The following is a 19,578-nucleotide window of genomic DNA, read 5'->3' as shown; positions in this document are numbered from 1 at the left end:
GAAAACAACTTCTGACTGAGTTAGTAAGGCATTACACTTTCTGTTTAAGAATTAATGGTTTGTGTACCTTCATTGGTACCTGATCATTGGTACTTCATTGGTTCTGACACTTCAATTTTAAAACTATGAAACAGGCTAGTAAAGTACTTCATTTAATCTAGAAAAATGATCCCATATCAAAAGGGTTGTAAACCTTCTCCATCTTCTCTGAAAACTTCACATATTTATGTAGGTAAGTAGACTATGTAGTTAGAGCTGTATGTAGAGGCTTTTCTGTGAGTCCAGCATTTTCACTAATTGTACTTCACTTTGACTTCATTGGAGGGTTATCAATTACTCTGTGTTCTGAGGCAAGGTACATAACTCTGATTAGTCGGATGGCTAGAATCTTATGATTTTTAAAAACGTTGCTAAAATACACGAATATTTTTATCATTTCTCATAATTAACTGAGGGACAAGAGTAGTACCTGCTTTCAGAAATACTGACACAGAAATATGCTTTACGAAGTAACAGAATAGCGCACCAAACTTTAAGTTCATGCAATCCTGGAACCAATATTGTAATACAACTTTTGAAACTGTCTTCAGTTTACAATTTCAAGTTGTTTATTAGATTATTATATTTTTTGTTGAGCTTTTGGGGAAGATATTTGGAAGGATGAAAAAGAATAGAAATTGAACATTATGCTTATCAGTGCCATGTTATATGTTGTAGAAAGATATACTGGAATGTTAGAAAGACTTCTGATTCATTCTTTATGTCTAAGAATGATAAAAATATATATTTGAAAGGGAAGTATTCCCTTCAAAGTTTCCATATTTGACAAATGTCTTTCAAAGTTAATGATATTTGTTTTACTTTTCAACACCCTTTATTGAGTTCTTAGAACAACATATCTTGCAATGTTCATGACTTGAAACATGTAGGTGCAGGTGTGGCTGTGTGGTTAAGGAGCTTGCTTTCCAACCATTTGGTTTTGGGCTCAGTCATACTGCGTGGCACCATGGACAAGTGCCTTCTAGCCAACAACAACCTTGTAAGTGGATTTGGTTGACAGGAACTGAAAGAAGCCTATCATATATATGTGTGTGTGTGTACCCTTCTCTTAATATCATGTGATGACTAGAGCAAGCATCAGTCATACAAGATGTACATTTCCAGTCTTTCATGAAAAACATGTCTGGCCTAAGGCAAATATTACCTCACTTAATAACAGGTGAGTGTTAGCAAGGGGAAGTGCATCCTGCTATAGGATATTTCTCTCAATTTCATCTGACTCATGCAAGATACAGGTGTTAAATGATGACAGTTCTCGTTTTTATTTCAATGCAATCATTTTGTTTCTTCATTTTTCAGCCTAAAGGACTAAAGTTTATGGTCATGTCAGAGTTTAAAGGATTACTGAAGTATATACTTTGTTATTTTACAGGCTAAAGGACTCTTAAAGTTTATAGACTCAGTGTCTGAGAAGACTTTACGGAATACAGTTGTGATGACAGCAGCTCGTGGCCGAGGAAAATCAGCTGCACTAGGCCTTGCCATGGCTACAGCAGTGGGATTTGGGTAAGTTTTTATAAATAATCTCAACTTAATGTGTGGCTCTAGGTCAGTGCTTCACTATCTTAGTAACTGAGGTGCACATACATGTAAAGTTAAGGAAACTTAAATTTTAAACTTAGAAAATTATTGCTTTTGTTGATTTATTAATAATCTTTGTATAATAAAATAATGAATAATGTTGTTCAAGATACTGAAATATTGGTTTCAAATTTTGACACAAGGCCAGCAATTTTAGGAGAGGGTAGTCTACATTGACCTCTGCTCAACTGGTATTTATTTTATCAACCCTGAAAAGATGAAAGGTAAAGTCAATCTCAATGGAATTTGAACTCAGAACATAAAGACAGATGAAATGCTGCTAAACATTTTACTCAGCTTGCTGCCTTTGGATACTGAAATATTAATATGGAATTTGTAAATCCTTATGTTGTATTCTAAAATATCCATGATGCACTTAATATCCAATGCAATGTATCATTTGAATGGTTAATTCTATGACTTTTCAAACGTTTACTTAACAGTATGAATGTTTTGTAATAAATTAATAATTCAATCCATTCACATCCCAGAGACACATGTGCTTTAAGGTCAAGGATTAGATAGAAAACCAAAGCTATATTTGTGACTGTGACGTGGTAATGTCCTTACGATATCTCCAATTTATGCAGAACTATTAAGGTTGAAAAATAAAAATACTTATTTGAGTTGTGCTTTGCATATCTCTTCCAAATCTGTACTTGTTCAATTTTGAATGAAATGGAGCTTAAATCTCTGAAACTCATTATCTTCATTTAATGTCCATCTTCCATGATTCCATGGGTTGGTTGGTACACATCTATATTGCTAATCCTAACCACTTCACATATAACATTTTATAGTGTAATTTCTGACTTTTTACAGTTATGTCTACAAATATGTCAATATTTCAGTATGTGCATTTAACTTTTTCCACATTTGTATTCCTTATTCTGCTCTGTCACTTTTCCTTTTTCACCATTACCTTCTTTCTCTCTAGCCACCATTGTTTCAGTCATATTATCAAATGTTAACACTTTTAGTCATCCATAAAATTTTCTTGCTTATCTTTCAGCTATTCCAATATTTTTGTTACATCACCAAGTCCAGAAAACTTAAAAACTCTATTTGAATTCATATTTAAAGGTTTTGATGTTCTAGAATATCAGGTAAGGCTGTTTCATCATTTGTATTTGTTCTTGGTCTGTCATGAGTATACACAACTTAACAGAAGTAGTAGAGCTTTTTAAAGGTAACATTAGTTTCTGCTTGATGGAATTTGCTTGGCATATAGTTTATAATGCTATCCCTTATTGTTATGCAAAGCACCAAAGAGCATAGGAATTAGAACTTTGTAAGACCATATTCCAGCCTTCTTTGAAATCACTGCTTGTGTGAGTTGATGAGGGATCCTTGATGTGGCTGTTCAACTTGCTAGAAAAAGATAATAAAAATTTCCCTCTAGTCACACCTTATTGTCTTCAAATTGAGACATTTTGGATAATACAGTTGTCATTATTCTATTCCTTGATAAAATAGATTAAAAAAACCCACAATTGTCAGAGTCAGAACATCTATGATTGTAGGTTTGGTTAGTAAGAACAGATTTATGTCTAAACAAAAACATTTTGTCATCACAACCTTTGACAAGATTTTTGCTAAAGTCAGATCATTATGTTGAGCCAGAGGGAGTTATTGAGGCAGTATTGTTCAGCTGTATACCCTTTATTGTTTATGAGATAGTACCTTATTCCACATATTTCTATGTTGAGGTGTTGAGCTGCCAGATTTTTTGTTAATGTGTGACACAAGGATGGTTACTGTTGCTCGACAATGTCTCTGTGAGAACCTACAAACACTTATTGGTTTCCTCTCTCTCTCTTTCTCTCACACACATGCATAATGCACGAACACACACACACACACATGCATAACATTCATTTCCTGTCTATTAACTTTCAGTTACAAGGTACTGGTCATCTCAAAGATATAGTAGTAGACGTTTGACTAAGGTGCCATGCAATGTGATCATACCTAAAATCATTTCATTGTGAACCAAATTTCTTGACCACATGGTGATGGCTGCGCCTGTCGTGTTCAGTATTATATTTTGTTAATATTCTGACAATCCCTGTGGTAGAGATTAATATATATGCTCTAAAAGAGTGTTTTCTATTATAGTGTAAATCTGTACCATATGTTTATGTGGTTCATACCATTTCTACCTTGGTACATTGTCTGATGTACACTTTGTATTTGTCTACTGCAGGAACACATTGACTATGAAATAATCCAGTCATCAAACCCTGACTTCAACAAAGCCATTGTCAGGGTCAATATATTCAGAGACCATCGGCAGACAATACAGGTAAGTTATTCTATGCTTATTAAATGTTTGTAACACTGTAGATATAGGTTATGTATCTGAACAATCACTGATGTGTCAGATGAAATACTTTGTGATATTTCTGGCTTTTTACATTCTTTTCTCATATCCCACTGAAATTAGTTTATTTTATTCTTACTGCCTGACTGGCCCTTGTACCGGTGGCACGTAAAAGCACCCACTACACTATTGGAGTGGTTGTCGTTAAGAAGGGCATCCAGTTGTAGAAACTCTGCCAGATCAGATTGGACCTGATGCAGCCATCTGGCTTGCCAGTCCTCAGTCAAATGGTCCAACCCATTCTAGCATGGAAAGTGGACATTAAACGATGATGATGATAGTACCATTCAAATATTGGGTCATCCCATAAATAATGTGGGTTTTTTTTATACTTCTTTTATTTTTCAAAATTAAGATAAAGTTATTTTTTAATCTAAAATACACTCTCCTTCATTTTCTACAATGCTCTTCTATCTATCTGGTAGACTTTCAAGGCCTCTCTTCCAAAATTCACTTGTCCATGATGGAAAATACTCCTTTAGTACTGTTCTGACCTCATATACAAAATTCATACTTTTTCCATCCTAATGATTTTGAAGAGCTCTACAGATCTTCCTGGATGAGGCTCGTCTTCTAGGCTGCACTATCTAGCTTAGAATTTCTGAAACCACCGTTGACATTGACTTACGCTTATTGTCCCATCCCCATATACTGCATTAATATTCTTCACACTTTCTGTTGTGTTGCTGCCTTTATAGAACTCATAAAGCAAAATATGCCAAATATGCTCTTTTGTTACTTCCACTATAGCTTTAAAAAATAATTGTTAAAATCAAACTGCACTCTTCAAAACTTGCACTTAGAATAAGGACAAGGTGAAATTACTACTTGCTTTTATAGCAAGTTGATCAGGTTAGTTTATCCCATCCACCTCATGCAATTGAAAAAAGCGCATGATTTATGAGATGACCCATAAATCAGAAAAGAACTTGTAGTGTTCAGTTCAATATCATTGCTTTCTGAGTTTAGCTTTGTCTTCTGCCATTACAAGTTTGATAAAATAAAGTACCACTCATGTTAGATGTTGCGAAAAGAAGCACCCACCATAAATCAGATTGTAGATATCCATATTTACTGCTAGCAGCTGGTTACCAACCTTCAACCAAAGTGTATCATAAAGCATCTTGACCTGAAATGACTAATGATTTTTAAATATTTACCAGCAGTTTAATGATTGCATTTCTCAGTCTTTGTTGAGCAGTGAGTAATGAAGCACTGAGTTTCTCTTCAATAATTGGATGCTGGTTGAGCCTGACATCCCAACAGATCTCTGTAGCATTTATCAATAGAACATTTATCAGTATACCCAAAGCATGCTTAGAGTGGAATCTTCACTAAGTTGGTGCTCGTAAGTCAGGTGCTAGCATGACAAAAACAGCTGAAATGTTTGGTGCATCAAGAAGTACTATCTCGAAAGTAATGACTGCCTATGAGAAAGAGGTAAAAACCTCCTCGTTGAAACAAAATTACGGAAGAAAGCCAAAACTTTCGGATAGGGATCATCAGACTCTTACACAAATTGTTTGAAAGGATCACAAAAGTACAGCTCCCAAAATTACTGCAGAGCTTAATCACCACCTCGAGAACCCTGTTTCCACAAAACTGTTTGCCGGCAGCTGCACAAAGCTGGATTTCACAGGAGGGCTGCAATCAGAAAACCACTACTTTCAAAAACAAACATTGCAAAGTGTTTAGAGTGGAGTAAAAGCCTACAGAATTGGTCCCTAGAGCAGTGGAAGAATGTTATTTCTCAGACAAGTCATCCATTACCTTATTTCTGACCACCTGCTGAGTATACCTGTGGAGTCAAACAAGAGAAGCATTTGACCCAGTCTGCCTTCTTCCAACTGATAAACATCAAGGAGGATCTGTGATGAACTAGGGCTGTTACATCTTGGAAATCTGCTGGCCCTGTGGTGTCCCTTCATGGTAGAAGTAATGGTGAAGACTAAGCATTTTATCTGATCAAATTCATCCTATGGTTGCGGAACTGTTTCCAGAGGGAAATGCAATCTTTCAGGATGGTAATGCAGCAATTCACACAGGTCAAGTTGTTACTGAATGGCATGAAGAACATTCTAGTGAAGTTGAACATGTTATCTAGCCAGTACAGTCTCCAGATCTATGGTGCATTTTAGAAAAACAAGTGAGTCGATATCCTCCACCATCATCACAAGAACTGGAGACTGTTTTAGATGAAGAATGGACAAACATTCCTTTGGAAACAATTCAAACTTTGTACAAGTCCATACCTAGTAGAATTCATGCTGTAATTACTGCCAAAGGCTGTCTTACCCCATATAAAATTAAATTTGTTTGAAATTTTAAGGTGTTTCCATTATTGTGTCCAACCCCTGTATGTGTGTGTATATGTATATATCTATCTATCTATGTGTATTCTTTTATGCTTTTAATATGACAGGCTTCTTTCAGTTTCCATCTACCAAGATGGAAGACACTTACCCAAGGTGCTGTGCAGTGGGACTGAACCCAAGATCACATGGTCTGGAAGCAAGCTACTCAAACATGTTTTTTTCTTTTACGTTTGAACATTTTTGTAAGTTTTATTGCTTTTTTTCCCTAGTATATTCATCCTACTGATGCTCACAAGCTTGGTCAAGCTGAATTGGTTTGCATTGATGAAGCAGCTGCCATTCCATTGCCTTTGGTAAAGGAACTCATCGGACCCTACCTTGTTTTCATGTCTTCAACTGTTAATGGGTAAGTACCCTTGCATTCACTTTTTCATTGCCATCATCATTTTTAAAGGTTTTCAATATTATATTAAGGAATAAATTTAGCATATCTATCTAGCAATCAATCTGTCTGTATGTCCATCATTCCATCTATCTGTCTGTCTGTCTATGTATCTATCTACCTGTCTACCTATCTGTCTATGTACTTATCTCTCTATATGTCTGTCTCATCATCATCATCATTTAACGTCCATTTTCCATGCTGGCATGGGTTGGATGGTTTGACTGGTGACTGGCAATCCAGGAAGCTGCACCGGGCTCCAATCTGATCTAGCAAGGTTTCTACAGCTGGATGCCCTTCCTAATAATGCTAACTACTCCGAGAGTGTAGTGGGTGCTTTTTGCGTGCTTCGGGCACAGGAGCCAGTCAGGCGGCACTGGCAATGACCCACACATACATTAAGAATTCACTTCATTAAATGAATTATTTTAAATAGGTGAACTATTTCTACTTGTCATTTCATGGCTGGAAAGGATTTTGTTCTGTATTTTTAAATATATTTTCATTAGGAAAGTATCTAGTCCTTTTTGTTGCTTATTATTCCTTGTAATATTCTCACTGGAATCTCTTCAACCATGCTTTAATCTTTTAAGTATGTATAAAGGTTAGTTGGGTGTTTGGTACTTGACAGCCTTCACTTGCAGCACCTGGGTCTTTTCATGATGAAAAAAATTTACATCCCTCTCATCGCAGCTGCAATTAAAGAAATCTTAGGCAAGCATATATAGAAATTTATATATGCTATTGCTAATACGCCAAAGACCTAATCTTCAACAATACAACTGTACTTGTTACATACATCACTTACTTTAACTTTAGGTGTGTCTAAATTACTTAATAATTTGTAGCGCCATGCAGTCTAAGGGAGATAACTCTGCATTAGTGTTACTTGATTTTTTTTTTCTGCATTTCCAGGATTCGTGCCCAGTTACTGCACCAGATTTCTTAGTTTGTCTAAGATGATATTATTAGGTTCAATATGCCATTCACCTTCTTAAAGTCTGTAGTGTATAACATTATGATAGACTGGAGCATATAGCACTCATGCATTCCTGTTTTATTGGCCATTAATGACTAGCATATAATATGGGGTGGATTTGGCTGCTATTTTGTAGCAGGCCCAGTAATAACAGTTCCTTCTTTTTGGCTCTTCTACTTTTGTTTTACATCTAAGTGCTAGTTAACTGTTATCCTACTCATTTCAACAGACTTGAAAGTCTTGTCTAACCATCAACATTTTTTCCTGTGCTACCTCAAGACATTCTGTTGAAATTTCAGCAACAGTAGATTTATTTCTCAACTTTCACTTGGTAACAGTTAAGCCATTTCATCTAAATTATTTATCTCCAGTCTTCCCAACCACATGGTTTCAAGTTTGGTCCCACTGCGTGGCACTTTGAGCAGGTGTCTTCTGCTTATAGCCTCAGGCTAACCGAAGCCCTGTGAGTGTATTTGGTAGACAGAAACTGAAAGAAGCTTGTCGTGTGGATATTAAACAATGATGATGATGATATATATATATATATATATATATATATATGTGTGTCTGTTTGTCCCCCATCACCATTGCTTGACAACCAATGTTGGAGTGTTTATGTCCCCGTAACTTAGCAGTTCAGCAAAAGGGACCGATAGAATAAATTGCAGGCTCACAAAGAATAAGACCTGGGGGTCAATTTGTTCGATTAAAGGTAGTGCTCCAGCATGACCACAGTCAAATGACAGAAACCAGTGAAAGAGTAATAGTTTTGCAGTAAAAATGTGATGTGAAATTTTGATATTGCAGTAGGTATTACTGGAATACAAGTATGGTTGTGAAGCAAGCTTCTTAACCTAAGGTTCAATCCTACTGCATGGCACCTTGAGCAATTGTCTTCAACTGTTGCCCTAGGTCAGCCAAAACCTTGTAAGTGGATTTGGTTGAAGAAACTGAAAGAAGCCCATTATAAATATGTGTACTTATGTTGCTTTGGCTTGATGTAACATGATGGTTGTAAACAACTGTCACCACCATATAAGTGGTGATGTTCATTTCCAATCTCCTATGAAGAAACATGCCTAGGTATAGAAAAGTATTATCTTGCAAGTAATGCTAAGAATGGAAGGGAAATGACAAGAGTCCAGTTATTTCCTCTGTTAGTGTTTTATCCTTTGAATCAAGGTATTTATTTGGATTTCTTCCTCTGTCCTGCTTGGCTGGAAAACATAGCCTCTCTTCTTTCAAGATAGTGTGGTTAGATTTGAAAGTAGCATCCAACTGTGATAACAACAATTATTTCTCCTTGGACCTAACAATATTGAAAGAAATATTTATCATGCACTTTTACTATATTAATATTGCATTTCAAATTTTATTGTTTAATGATTAAATCTCATTTTATTGGCCATCTTCAGATATGAGGGAACAGGTCGTTCTTTATCTCTGAAACTTATCCAACAACTCCGACAACAAGCTGCTACTTTCTCAGGAACTGAAGTGAAAAAGGTGACAGCTGTTGAGAGTACCACTAATAGTTTGTCAGGTAAGTCTTTTATTATATGTATGTATATATGTTAATAGTGTCACTATTGCTATCATAGATACTTCACCATCAATTGTCAGTTGCCTCTTCAACACTTCCATTCTTTAATATATTGCTCTAGTTAAACTGTTGTTTCCTACCATTTTTAGTTTACTCCAATACTGATCACTACTAAAGTTGCCCAAACCACAGGGAGAAGGAGAGAAGTTGATTAATACTTTATAAATGAAATTTTGGTTGACAAAAACTTTATGGAAGTTCATTGTGTATCTGTGTGTGTGTGTGTATCTATATCTATCTATCTATCCATCCATCCATACTTACTTATATATATATTAGCTGGTGTACCCGGTAGTTCCCGGGGGTAAAGATGTTCTATTGAAATGCCTTATTACTCTGATATAAGAAAACAATTTCGTTATAACTGCCACCATGAAATCGATCAACATCAATGGAAATTGTAGCTGTGATACCAGTGCCGGTGGCACGTAAGAGAACCATCCGAACGTGGCCGTTGCCAGTGCTGCCCCGACTGGCCTCCATGCCGGTGGCACGTAAAAAGCACCATCCGATCGTGGCCGTTTGCCAGCCTCGTCTGGCACCTGTGACGGTGGCACGTAAAAAGCACCCACTACACTCACAGAGTGGTTGGCGTTAGGAAGGACATCCAGCCGTAGAAACACTGCCAGTTCAGAGAAGGCCTGGTGCAGCCTTCTGGCTTCCCAGACCTCAGTCAAATCGTCCAACCAATGCTAGCATTGAAAGCGGATGTTAAATGATGATGATGATGATGATGATATATAAATATCCATTTTCACATACCCAACATGAGTGTGTTGATAAGCTCTATCTCACTGAGCAGTATCCTGAGCACTAGTTTCCATAAACTTTTTATCAATAAATTTCAAATTAATTGACAAAATGTTTATGGAAATCTGTGATGCATACCCACATATATATGTATGCATATATATGTTTGTATGCGTGTGTCAACCATCACATCTATGTGGTTAGTTGTTGGTAGGTAGACCATGCCATTCTTCTTGGTAGCAAGCCAAGCCAACACACCAGTGGTATGATTTACCATCCCAAACCGATACCAATAGCATCACAGTTGATCTTGGACAGATCTTTCTCAAGTTCCATCACTCTATCGTTCAAAGAGATTGTCCTTTCATTATATGTCCCATTTTTGACATTCATATAGTATATCTTTATCCAAAGATTCTTTGCATCCTGCTTGCTATCTTGGACAGTGATTCTGGATCTGCTAGGAACTGATCAGGTTGAAGAGGGGAGTTAAAGAAAGAGGCAACATTTCACCTAAGTTGAATACCTCTTGTCTACATGATGCTGTTTTTAGGAATATCAACTGGGATTGCAGGAGTAACAACGTGATCAACCAGACTCAACATGCACATCAATAAAATCAAAATAAAGTATCAACCATGCAACTTCAGTGCAGTTGTAGATGACAAAATCATTGAGCAGATGGACAGTTATAATAACCTTTGATGAACAGTGATACAAGTTGGCAATATTCTCCTAGAGATCATGAGAATAAATGCACTCAGATTGGCAGTGTTAGGAAAGCTGGACAGGATCATGAGAGGTACCAAGGGCAGTATGAGGGTTAAGCATAATGTCATGCTACTGATGATTTACAGGAGCGATATGACATGAAGAGGGGCACCTTTTGCCATTCTCTATTCTATAAAAATAATTACAAATCAGTTGTAGTCTATTAAAATGACAAAGCCCTTCTTCTAAAATTTTGACTTTGTGCCAAATATATACTATTATTGTCATCTTCACTTTCATGTCATTGAACATTTGTGCTACTCTTTTGCCTCTGATTTCTACTAAACTCATCCATTTTATCGTCAATGGCTTTTGCATGGTTAAAAAATGCATCAGTGAGAAGTGTTGACTGCATCAATCAGTTGATAAAATCTGAGAATGTTATTTCAAAATAGATATATCTTTGTCCTTTCTTTTCTCCACAGGACGTGTCCTTTATGAAGTGCAACTCAATGAATCTATAAGATATGCTGATGGTGACCCTGTTGAGAAATGGCTCAACGATTTGTTATGTCTTGATGTGACGAATGTTCGTAGAATAACTTCTGGTTGCCCTCTACCGCAGGACTGTGATCTGTATTATGTCAACAGGGACACATTGTTTTCTTTCCATAAAGGTTCTGAGGCATTCCTGCATCGAATAATGTCACTCTATGTATCTTCCCATTATAAGGTAAGTATCCCTTGTATTCATAAGTTATAACATTTATTTTTACAAATTCATTACATTTATTGACATAGTTTATGAGATATGGTAAACAGCAAACATAAGAAATACAGAACTGCTGTTATGGAATAAATGGTTTCTGATTTAGGTACAATGTCAGCAACTTTGAAGAACAGGATAAATCAGTACCATCAACTCCAGTACTTAACTGGTACTTTTATTGATGACTGGGACAATTAAAAGCCAACAATTTTGGTGAGATTTTTACTTGGTACATAAAGAGCTGGAAGAAATACCACGGAGCATTTTGTTCAATGCTCTAATGCTTCTACTAGCTTACTGCCTTGCTGTTTATGGGATAACAACATTAAAATGTGCACTGTTTCATTTTTTCTATTCAACAATATGGAGAGCAACAATATACAAAATCTACTCAAAGAAAACAATATTGATGAAAAATTATTTATGTAAGTTAGCAACTACTCCAGTACAACTGATGATTATTAATCTTCCTCACTCCTATACTCAAGCCAATGAGAAAACTTCAATGTAGTTCTGTGACCTGCTAGAAACAGCAGTCAACTCTCTGTTGAATCACATACAGCCTATTGTCTTCAAAAATGGGGAGGAGATATTAGATGTTATAAAAAAATTAAATTATCTATAAGTATTTACTTCTAGTAAAATAGATGTGGTACTCTAAATAAGATGCATGGCTCAGTGGTTAGAGTGTCAGGCTCACAATCGTGAGGTAGTGAGTTCTCAGACCAAGCTGTGTTGTTTTCTTAAGCAAGACACTTTATTTTTCCCGTTGCTCCAGTTGACTCAGCTACATCACTGGTGCCAAGCTGTATCAGCCCTTGCTTTTCCCATGGATCACATTGATGGCATGGAGAGGGGAGTCTGGTATGCATGGGCAACTGCTGGTCTTCCATAAACAACCTTGCCCTGACTTGTGCCTTACAGGGTAACTATCTAGGTGCAATCCCATGATCATTCATGACCAAAATGGGTCTTTACCCTTGACCTTTACTCTAATAATAGGAATATTCAAGAAATTGAAATTTTAACAAGACAGGCTAAACATTTTCACCTTCACTAATCAAAGACTACATTATCTAATCTGTCTTCTGTTTTGCTTGTGGATTTGTAATTTGAAGACAATTTGATTGACATTTAATCTTGCTTGGTTTAATACCACCATCTGGCTTTCGGTACCTCTAGCTGAGTTCACTTTATTGCAGCCATTTAGACCAAGTCTTTACGTTTAAGGTTAAAATTCATATTGTTAAGCATTGCTTTCACCTGCAGAAACTCATGAGTTGTGATTTATTTAACCCTTTACTCCACCAGTTTTGAAGATCCTGGAAAATGTCAAGGGGATTGAGAATAGGGTGTCTTTCCAACTGAACCATATAATTCAACCCTGGCATAGTTTTATCTCAGAACCCAGTCTTTAACATTAACTTTTGAACATCAATTCATCAGATATTTTATTATTTTTATCATTTCTCACTATTAATGAAAAATTTATTTTGCTTATCTTTCCAGAACACACCTAATGATTTACAGATGTTATCTGATGCTCCAGCACATCATATTTTTGTTTTACTCGGTCCAATGGAGTCAACCAAACAGGCTCTTCCAGAAGTTCTTTGTGTTGTTCAGGTTAGCTCTTATTTTTAATGTTGTTTGGAGAAAATTTAATGATTGAGTTAAATGTTGTTAAAGAAACATGATAACTGATGTTAATTATCTCTTAGAGTTTTGTTGTACTTTTTGTATATAAATATCGCATTTCTGTTAGTAACGAGATTCTGATAAAAGGCAGTTAGTCCAATATAGAAATTATGAAAATATATCTTTTGGATGAATTTGGATTAAATTTTTTGATATGAATTCATGATCCTTGCTGTACATTGTGGAACGGTGATGTACATGTATCGGCTGTCATGTTCTTTCACCTACTAAAATAGGTTGAATACCACTAAATTGATTACATGTGTTTTCAAGATTTCATTTCCTGAGTATTGTTTTCTTAACTGAAACATTTATAAATAATAAATCAAAACATCATTTAACATCCATTTTCCATGTTGGCCTGGGTTAGACTGTTTGACTGGAGCTGGCAAGCCGGAGAGCTGCACCAGGCCCCAGATGTCTGTTACAGCATGATTTCTCCAGCTAGGTACCTTTCCTGATGCCAACCAGTTTACAAAGTGTGCTAGATGCTTTTTATGCGGCACTGGCTTAAAAAGCTACCAATACACTCTGTAAATTGGTTAGTGTTAGGAAGGGTATTCCATCATTAGTAAATAAAATTATCAAACTCTAATTCTCTACTTGAGATATTAACCACCATTAACTCAAAAATTGGAGGAAGAAAAATCCTATGGATATCTGCAGTATAAAACTTTAAGGGTTAATCTGATAAATAACTGATTACAACTTCTTATGTTCAAACCTTTTTTTTTTTTTTAAATAGAAAATAGTATTTGCCATTTATTTTTTCCTTATAACAGAAATCACTTTGACGTAGCTTTTTAATTATCTTTACTTAAAATGTGTTAGCTCTTAGCTGTTGTTTTCATGTGAATATGGCTTTTCTGAATTACGTATTTCTAAAATCATTTTATTCCTCCCACCATCACCACCACAAAGTCCTTTCTTGTATATTTGCTTGATGTTTCTTTTATCACTGCTTCTGCAAGTATGATTAGAACCAGTGATTTGTTGATGTGTTCAGAATAAGAATAAAACTTGTCTGGGGTTGATCACTGTTCTTGGTGAGATTAAAATAACATTAGTCATTGACTGTTAATGCTGTTTTTCTAATTGCCTGTTTCTTTCTAGCTAGTTTTTTTATGATTCCTTTACTAAATATATTAACACTAACTTAACTGTTATTTTTCCATGCAGATGACCTGTCTGTATTCCTTGTTCAAATTTTGTTTCATTTTTAATTGTGATATTTTCTTTTATAGATGTGTCTTGAAGGAGATATTTCTAAGGCAGCAGTGATGAGTGGTCTCCGACAAGGTAAACGTGCATCAGGAGACTTGATTCCGTGGACCATCTCCCAGCAGGTAAATTTATTTCCTAGCCTTTTTCTTTTTGTTTTTATGATTTTTTAATTTTATTTTCATTTTCTGTATTTCTGTTTTGGGGCATCTTAGAAGCATGAGTTTGTAATGGTATCTTATAATGAAAGTTGGTACTGGATTTGTATGTGAGCAATGTAGCAATGTAGAGGTCAAAGGTAAAACATTTATACAGGGATGGTCACAGAGGGCATAAATGTATACCATAAAGAACTCATATATATATATATATATATATATATATATATATATATAGCTGGTGAGAAAGATAATGTTAATAGTTTAATCTCATGGTCATAACAGCTAGAAACTTAATTCCATTTTATGTTGAGTTTATGATTAAGTAGGTGAGACCATGGAGCAGTTTTTAATTAAGTAGTTGCATCGACCATAAGGACCCTGAATTCAGTTAGCAATTCTATTGATACTAATTAAACAGCAGAATAATGGTGTTTAATTAATTAAAATAGAAGATAAAGTGGTCTGGCTTTCTCATTTTTATGTTTATCATTGCTAATATTGATACTGTTATCAAAGTTCAAATGGTGTAGTGTTTCATCTCTTCTGAATAGAACTTGACTATGAACATATAGCTCATAACTCATAACCAGGATCTTCTCAAAAATTTCAAATCTCAAGTCAGTTCAAGTTGAAACCATTCTGCCACTTTAACTTGAACTGCAACATTGAACTTTTATTGGGGCAACCAAAACAACAATAGTCATCAACATCATTGTTAGTCACCAATATTATCACCATACTGTTTGTTACTGATAGTATACTAACTATCATATTGAAATTCTTTACAGTTCCAAGACAATGACTTTGCCAGTTTATCAGGTGTGAGGGTGGTTCGGATAGCAACCCACCCAGACTATCAAAAGGTAATTTATGCTTTCATTATTATTGTTCTTACTATCATTATTGTATAAGGTAATGGATCTGGAAGAATCATTAGAGTGTTGAAAAAAATGTCTTGCAAAAATATCTTTACATTCTGAGTTAAAATCCTCTCTGCGGTCTGATTTGGCTCTCATTCTTTCAAGGTTGATGAAATAAAGTATTAGTCAAATACCAAGTTCATTAGTATCAGCTAACCCTCGTCCTCAAAATTGCTGCTTTATACCTAAATTAGAAGCATTTATTATTATTGAGTGAGAGAGCAGTGCATGCCATCAAAGTAACACTGGGGTAAAATATATGGTACCCAGTATACCCATCATGACTACCCATCTGATAAGGGTACACCAGGCACATCCATCAAAACCATATGTGCACAACATGGTGATCTCATATCAAAATGAACAGCACATGACCTTGCAGGTGGAGCCCAGTTAGAATTTTCTTTGGGTTGAGTAGCCCATCCCGCTCAAAAGGTCCCTGAATAAGGGTTCTTTAAGGATATTGAACAAAACACCCATGTTTCCAAAGATGAATTAGCCAAACCCTAAAGAATTCCTTTCAACACATGGCTATGATGCTCCCCTACTGCTTCTGTTCATGATCAGAGATGCACATCTCGTCAGCCACTAAGGGACATGCTTGACTGGTTAAGCTCAAACAACTGACAAGCAAATCTGTGGTATTGAGCAGAATATTTACTGAAGCCCATCTTTTTATACCAAGACAAAACAGTGTCCATGATAACACTTTCTATCAGTTAAGATCAGAAGCCTGGTACTGCATCAGGGCATTTGTTGTTGTTGTTGTTATTATTATTCCACTGAGGTCAATTTTGCTTTTCATCTTTGGAGGTTATTAGTGCTAGTTGAGTACTGGGGTTGATGTAATTGACTTACCCCTCCCCCAGATTTCAGGCGTTGTGCTTATAGCATAAAGTATTATGATTATTATTAATAAGGCAGTAAGCTGGCAAAATTTTTTGCATGCCGGGCAAAATGCTTAGTGGTATTTCGTCTGACTTTACGTGCTACGTTCTGAGTTCAAATTCCGCCAAGCTTGACTTTGCCATTCATCCATTTAGGGTCGATTAAATAAGTACCAGTTACACACTGGGGTCGTTATAATCGACTTAATCCATTTGTCTGTCCTTGTTTGTCCTCTCTGTGTTTAGCCCCTTGTGGGTAGTAAAGAAATACGTATTTCAGCTGTCTTCGCTTTCTGAGTTCAAACTCTGCTGAGGTTGATTTTGCTTTTCATCCTTTACAGCATCAATAAATTAATTTCCAGTTGAGTACTGGGGTCGATGTAATCGATTTACCACTCCCCTAAAATTTCAGGCCTTGTGCTTATGGTAGAAAGGATTATATTATTATTAAGGCGGTGACCTGGCAGAATCATTAGCACACCAGGTAAAATGCTTAGCGATATTTCATCTGCTGCTATGTTCTGAGTTCAAATTACACTCTGGTCAACTAATCCTTTCATTCTTTTGGGGTTGATGAATTAAATACCAGTGAAACACTGGGGTCAATGTAACTGACTGGGCCTCTTCTCCAAGATTTCAGGCCTCGTGCCTATAGTAGAATGGATTATCATTATTATTATTATTATTATTATTATTATTATTATTATTGTAACATCTATAAATAACAGAATTAATAGAATGCTTATTGGTATTTTATTATGTTACATAATGTTCTTAGTTCAAATCTTGCTGGAGTAGACTTGATTGTTCATCCTTCCAGGGCTAAGCATTTAGGTTGGCATAAACTACTGAAAAACCCCTCCAACCATTGTAAGCTTTGTTCCAATGTTACATTTTATGATTACTTTTATTGTTGTATTTTCAATAGTTTCATATGAGCTTTTCACTGCACCACCTGGTTCTTGAAGATTGTGCAAATACTGCTCTGCAGTTTATGTATAAAAAGACACATCATATACATTCTATACAAATACATTTTGCATTCTGTGTCTTCAGTATAGGAAGAGCTTTGATACTGTTGTCACTTCGTGATAGAACCAGCCTTTTTACATAATGCATATTCTTACTAATGCCCCATTTGATTTCTTGCTTTAGTCTTATGCTTATTTTTGTTTCATTTTTATGTGTTTTAGATGGGTTATGGTTCTCGTGCCCTGCAGCTCCTCTCTCAGTACTATAAAGGAGAAATTGTGGGACTTAATGAAGATGTTGAAGAAGTTCCTAAAGACATTGAACCTGTTGATGACGAGGTGAGACTCAAGTATTTATTAACATTTCCATTAAGTGAGGTATGCATAGGACTATGACTTCTAGTTTAAGAGAGTCTGGTGTCATAAGGAATGGTGCTATACTCTGATATGTTTGGTATCATAAACGATATCTATCAATTGCTCATCAGGCACTACAAATCATCATCATCATTGAACATCTGTTTTCCATGCTGGCATGGGTTAGACAGATTGACTGGAGATGGTAAGCTGGATAGCTGCACCAGGATCCATTTGTCTGGTTTGGCTTGGTTTCTATGGTTGGATGCCCTTCCTAATGCCAACCACTTTATAGAGTGTACTGGGTGCCTTTTTCGTATCACAGGCATGGCTGCCTTTTACATGTCACCAGCACTGGCCACAGCAATGATTTCACTCAGCTTGAAGGATTTGATGCTGCACTAGAGTATCATTCGTTGGTATCTATTTATCAGTAGCAGAACTCTTGTCATTGGGGGGGTTTAGTGTCTTTACCAGAATTACTGCTAATATAATAACAGCTTGACCAGTTGGGACTGAAATTTTATTGAGCAACTTTCATAGCCAATATTTTAATTAAGAGTGCTGACTGTGTACATGAATGTCATTTATAATCTTTGTTTCATTAATTGCCTATTTGCAGGAAATTGATCTGTTAGAAGAGAAGCCAGTACCTCGTAAAAACCTACCCCCATTGTTACTGAAGCTAACTGAACGACCCCCAGAACAGCTTGATTATATGGGTGTATCATTTGGGTTGACAGCTGACCTTCTCAAGTAAAGTATTCATTAATCTTACTTTCCTATTAAGTTTATTCCATGAAATGATAAACATCTTTATCTGCTGCTTATACAATATTTCACTTCTGAATCTTCATGTCTTTCTATAATACAGAAGTATTTGTCTGTGAAAGATGTCTGCAATTCAGGTGTAGTTCACCTGGTTATCAGAAATAAGTAGATCAATGAAAGTTAACTCCAGTATATTAGTATATTATCTTTTTCTCCTTATTACTTGTTTTAGTCATTAAATTGTGGCCATGCTGGGGCACCACCTTCAAAATTTATTTAGTCGAATGAATTAACTCCAGTACTTATTTATTTTTTTAAAGTCAGACACTTACTCTATTGTTCTCTTTTGCCAAACTGCTAAGCTACAGGGATGTAATCACTGACACCAGTTGTCTACTGGTGATGGGGGACAAACACAGGAACAAAGGTACACACACACACACATACGACTGGCTTCTTTCAGATTCTGTCTACTAAATCACTCATAAGACTTTGGTCCACCCAAGATGCCACACAGTGGGACTGATCCCATTACCTTGTGGTTTGGGAAGCAAACTTCTTACCGCACAGCCACACCTGGGATGGAAGGTTTATATTTTATCCATTGTATCTGATGACACCAGTTTTAAGAATTGTTTATACATTTCTCTGAGGTTGTGAGGAACATTTAAATTTTTCATTTACACTTCAAGGAACATAAAGTCAAATCAATCCCAGCTAAATTGGACTGCAAACAATGACAAGCATAATTAAATATCACATAGCAGTCTCACTGGGCCCTACTATTAAGGCCATCCCTTTACTAAAATATTGAGGGGTCTCTAACATAACCTTGAGGATACAAATTTTGAAATGGAGTAGCTGTCAATTTTGTTGATTGCAGTACTTGATTAGTACTTATTTACAATAGGACTAAGAAGAATATATTACACTGAGAAGCATCTGAGTACTTGATACTTGTACAAAAGGATTTTGCATTTGTAGTATAGTGAGTTGATA

General features: G+C 35.9%; 1 protein-coding gene across 1 annotated transcript in view; it reads left to right on the top strand.

The window, feature by feature from the left end:
* The window catches only part of LOC115209270 (RNA cytidine acetyltransferase), a 43,701-nt gene that overhangs the window by 11,244 nt on the left and 12,879 nt on the right, over positions 1 to 19,578 (top strand). The window contains exons 9-19 of the mRNA XM_029777574.2: positions 1,433 to 1,566; positions 2,654 to 2,747; positions 3,848 to 3,946; positions 6,609 to 6,745; positions 9,176 to 9,303; positions 11,310 to 11,557; positions 13,103 to 13,219; positions 14,536 to 14,637; positions 15,462 to 15,536; positions 17,674 to 17,790; positions 18,431 to 18,564. Coding sequence (XP_029633434.1) covers positions 1,433 to 1,566; positions 2,654 to 2,747; positions 3,848 to 3,946; positions 6,609 to 6,745; positions 9,176 to 9,303; positions 11,310 to 11,557; positions 13,103 to 13,219; positions 14,536 to 14,637; positions 15,462 to 15,536; positions 17,674 to 17,790; positions 18,431 to 18,564 — 1,385 coding nt within the window. The remainder of the gene's footprint in view (positions 1 to 1,432; positions 1,567 to 2,653; positions 2,748 to 3,847; positions 3,947 to 6,608; positions 6,746 to 9,175; positions 9,304 to 11,309; positions 11,558 to 13,102; positions 13,220 to 14,535; positions 14,638 to 15,461; positions 15,537 to 17,673; positions 17,791 to 18,430; positions 18,565 to 19,578) is intronic.

Source organism: Octopus sinensis, linkage group LG3, assembly GCF_006345805.1.
Source record: "Octopus sinensis linkage group LG3, ASM634580v1, whole genome shotgun sequence".
NCBI classification, from domain to species: domain Eukaryota; kingdom Metazoa; phylum Mollusca; class Cephalopoda; order Octopoda; family Octopodidae; genus Octopus; species Octopus sinensis.
This window is presented reverse-complemented; position numbering and strand designations above follow the sequence as displayed.